Raw genomic sequence first — 4086 nt, 5'->3', positions numbered from 1 at the left:
TCTGCATTTGTGGTGGGCAGAGGTGGGGAGGGCAGTAGCGGCGCTGGGAGGGGGAGCTACGGGGAATTTTGGGGTGACTAGCCCCCGCTCCCAGCATTGCTGCTGCTACCCACCCTGAGTGCAGCTCCAGCCCAGCCCCCCACCAGGAAGAGCGTGGTGCAGCCCCTGGCTCCAAGCCCACAGCGGGCATCCCACCCTCGCCCTGCGCATGAATCTGGGGGCATGTGTCCCCCTCTCCCCCAGATGAGCTGCCTTCATCTGTGTCCCATGCCCTGGCCCCACCCCAGCTCCGTTCCTCCTGTGGGGCCTTGATTTGCCCCTTCCCTGCCACAGACTTACTGGCTGGACTCTGCCCTCCAAGCTGCCAGGCTGCATTCCTGGCTGTGTGCATGCTGCCATTGTGCACACACACAGAGCGTTTATCAGTGACATTATCAGCTACATCGGCCAAAAAAAGCCAATTTCAGATGCTGTAAATTTTCCTTTTAACCATACCAATCAAATATGGACTGATATATTGGTGTACCTCTGCATTCCTGCTATTGTCAGGTCGGAAGAGAGGCTGTGTTTGCTTAGGAAAGGGACACTGTCAGATCAAATCTAAACCAAAATTCAGGTTTTGTACAAATGCATATTTTACAAAAGTGTGACCAATAAACATGATGCCAAGTGTCTTTTTCTTTTTAATTCTAGTCAAGAGTTGCACAATTAAAGCAGAGACACCTGCCTCTGAGATGTTTGCAATCTGCCCCCCAGTGGCATTATGCTAGATAAGAGGTTTCAAACTTTTTCTTATTGCGTACCCCCTTCCAGATTTACCAGCTGCCTATGGACCCCTACCAGCATACCTTTTATATTTTAACCCCTTAAATGCCAATTATTATTAAAATTAAACCCTCCATTATGCAATTTCTCCTGCATCTCCCAGAGATATAGTGCATACCCTTAGGGGTACATGTACCACAGTTTGGGAATCGTTGTGCTAGATCAAGAAATCTTGAAGGGGGTATTGATTAGGAACTGACAATAGCCAGAAGTGAAGCTGATCTGTTTTCATTATCTTAACTTTCTTCATTTATCTAAGCTAATGGATAGAATTCATGGCATCAAGAAAATTTAAGATTTGTATAATTCTTTGCACTGCTAGCAATCTAATGCATTTGTAATATAGCCTTCAGACTTTAGAATCTTTTACCTATGTTCTCAGCTGGTGTAAAATAATTGTAGTAGCATTGGCGTCAATGAAACTCTGCCATATTAAATTCAATAAGGACGTGGCTCGTGAATTTAAATTTTGGCAGTGTTCCTTTTAAATATACTGTGCTGCTGATTCAGCATCTGTTGCTGCCAAATCCTAAATGGGATCAGATATTGACCATTTGGGTAAATGGCACCCTCTTCTATTACACAGACTGGCTTGTCACATTGGTTATCCTAATATACATCTACTTGCTTTCCCTCTTGAAACAGGTGGCAGAGTCCCATGATGATCAAGACATCTCAACAGAAGTAATTCCTGTCCCTTCATTTGCCTACAGTTTACAAGGATTACAACATTCCACCAATTACAGTGTTCGTGTACTATGCACCAATGAAATGGGCAGCTCCCCTTTCACAGACTGGGTTTATTTTCAGACTCTGGGGTTAGGTAAGCAAATATCAGGAAAAGCTAAAATTATAATTGGACTCTATAATAAATTGGTCCTGAAAGCTCAGAAAGAACCATTAGCACTCTTCACTGAACACCCTGTTAATTCAGAAATGCAAGGAACCTATAAATTATTAGTTTGCTTGGTGCATTGAAGGGCTCCTACCATCTTGCTCTCATTTGTCTTGAAGGACATGTCTTCATGGGATCACTGCTGAAAGAACAGCCCTTCTCATTTCTCGCATCTGCTCCAGTGCACTAAAGATTGGCTGCTAGGCAGCTGAGGGCCAAGCCCAGGTTCTCTGTATTGGGAGAGCCAGAGTGCAGGCCTGGAGTGCTTGGGGCTGCTTCAGAGCTCTTGAGGCCACTCCTGAACCACCTGCCCTACCTTACTGCTATTCACTAGTACACCATAAGGGGGGAGAAAGGTGGGTGGAGCTTATTTTCTCAGCTATAGTGCAAGCGTTTGTGGGTTAGTTGTAGAGACATGCCCAAAGTGAGTCATGCTATTGTCAGAAAAGTGACTGTAAAGTGATGTCTTGGCAGCTCCGACTTAAACTCATTCAGTAATTTGTTTACAGATCAAATTTGCCCAATGTGCAAGTCAAGCAGTAAAAGTTATAAACTCCAAAATCACCCTTGTGACTTATTTTTGGTGTCATTTTGTTGACTTAAGTGAAGTGATATCAGGGATGAATTTGGCACATTTGTTCTTCCTCTTACATCATCTCTGGGAGGAAAAAACCTGCTGCTGGAATATGGCTGACACCACTAATGATACATTACATGGAATAGAATCTGATTCACTCTTCAATAATTGTGTTAGCCTGGTAGGCCTAATAGACATACTGACTTTTTGGAAGGTCTTTTATGGTAGTGGAAAATGTAAGGGGCCCCCAAAGTTAGTTTATTGGACTTCCGTATGAATGGACTTAGGCCTTGGTGTTTCTCCGAGATCTGTGTGGGTCTTGCAAATGAGTAGAGCTATTTTAAAGGATTTCATAGACATCAGGGCTGGAAGGGACCTTGGAAGATCATTGAGTCCAGCCCCCTGCCACAGGGGCAGGAAGTCAGCTGGGGTCATAGGATCCCAGCAAGATAAATTTCTCTTGAAGGTGTTTAGTGTGGGTGCCTGAACCACCTCCAATGGCAGGCTGTTCCAGACCTTGGGGGCTTGGACAGTAAAGAAATTCTTCCTTATGTCCAGCCTGAAACGGTCTTGCTGGAGTTTATAACTGTTCAACCTTGTCATCCCTTGGGGTGCTCTGGTGAACAGTTGTTCCCCCAGATCCTGGAGAACACCCCTGATAAGCTTATAGGTGGTCACCAGATCACCCCAAGCCTGCGTTTTTCCAGGCTGAAGAGTCCCACAGCTCTCAGCCTGTCGTCATAAGGAGTTTTCCCAACCTCTGATCATGTGTGTGGCTCTTCTCTGGCCTCTCTCAAGCTTCTCCACATCCTTTTTTAATTGTGGAGCCCAAAACTGGACTCAGTACTCCAGCTGCAACCTCACCAAGGCTGAGTACAATGAGAAAATGATGTCCCGGGATTTACTTGAGAAGCATCTATAGATGCAAGCCAGTGTTTTGCCCGCTTTACTAGCCGCAGCATCACATTGAAGGCTCATATTCACCTTGGGGTCAATCATGACCCCCTTTCATCTGTAGTGCTAACCAGCGTAGCACTGCCGAGCCTATAAAGATGCTGCAGGTTTTTCCTCCCAAGGTGGAGAACCTTGCATTTTTCAGTGTTAAACACCATCAGGTTCTCGTCTGCCCATTTCCTGAGCCTGTTGAGGTCAGCCTGGATCACCCTCCTGTCCTCAGGTGTGGATGCTTTACCCCAGAGTTTGGTATCGTTGGCAAACTTGGCCAGTCCGCTTCTGACACCAATGTCCACATCATTAATGAAGATGTTGAACAATACAGGTCCAAGGACAGAGCCTTGTGGGACCCTGCTGGTCACAGGACACCATGACAATTGACTTCCATCAACCACCACCCTCTGGGTCCGACCACGGAGCCAATTTCCCAGGCAGCGGATCATTGTGGACCCATGGCCATAGTTGGCCAGTTTTGCCAAGGGGTGATCATGAGATGCTAGATCGAAGGCTCTTCTGAAGTCAAGGTATATGACATCAATCTCCTCTCCCTTGTCCAGGTGATAGGTCATCTGGTCGTAGAAGGAAATGAGATTGGTCAAGCAAGATCTACCCACAACAAACCCATCCTGGGTATCCCTCAGGATATTGCTGTCAGCTAGTCTGTTGAGAATGGCATTCTTGATAATCTTTTCCAAGACCTTGCCCAGGATAGAGGTCAGGCTGATGGGCCTGTAGCTTGCTAGATCCACTTTCCTCCCTTTCTTGAAGATAGGCACCACATTGGCCTTCTTCCAGTCTTTGGGCACTACACCAAGAGTGCCAGGAGTTCTCAAAG

At 46.1% G+C, this 4086-nt stretch overlaps 1 protein-coding gene across 2 annotated transcripts in view; it reads left to right on the top strand.

The window, feature by feature from the left end:
• Positions 1-4086, top strand: part of TYRO3 (TYRO3 protein tyrosine kinase) — a 70444-nt gene that overhangs the window by 18529 nt on the left and 47829 nt on the right. For both annotated transcript variants that reach the window (XM_019551850.1, XM_019551852.1), the window contains one exon: positions 1471-1648. In XM_019551850.1, coding sequence (XP_019407395.1) covers positions 1471-1648 — 178 coding nt within the window. The remainder of the gene's footprint in view (positions 1-1470; positions 1649-4086) is intronic.

This window comes from Crocodylus porosus, unplaced genomic scaffold, assembly GCF_001723895.1.
Source record: "Crocodylus porosus isolate Cpor-Errol unplaced genomic scaffold, CroPor_comp1, whole genome shotgun sequence".
NCBI classification, from domain to species: domain Eukaryota; kingdom Metazoa; phylum Chordata; order Crocodylia; family Crocodylidae; genus Crocodylus; species Crocodylus porosus.
Note: the sequence above shows the minus strand (reverse complement) of the source record. Positions and strands in the feature narration are given on the sequence as shown.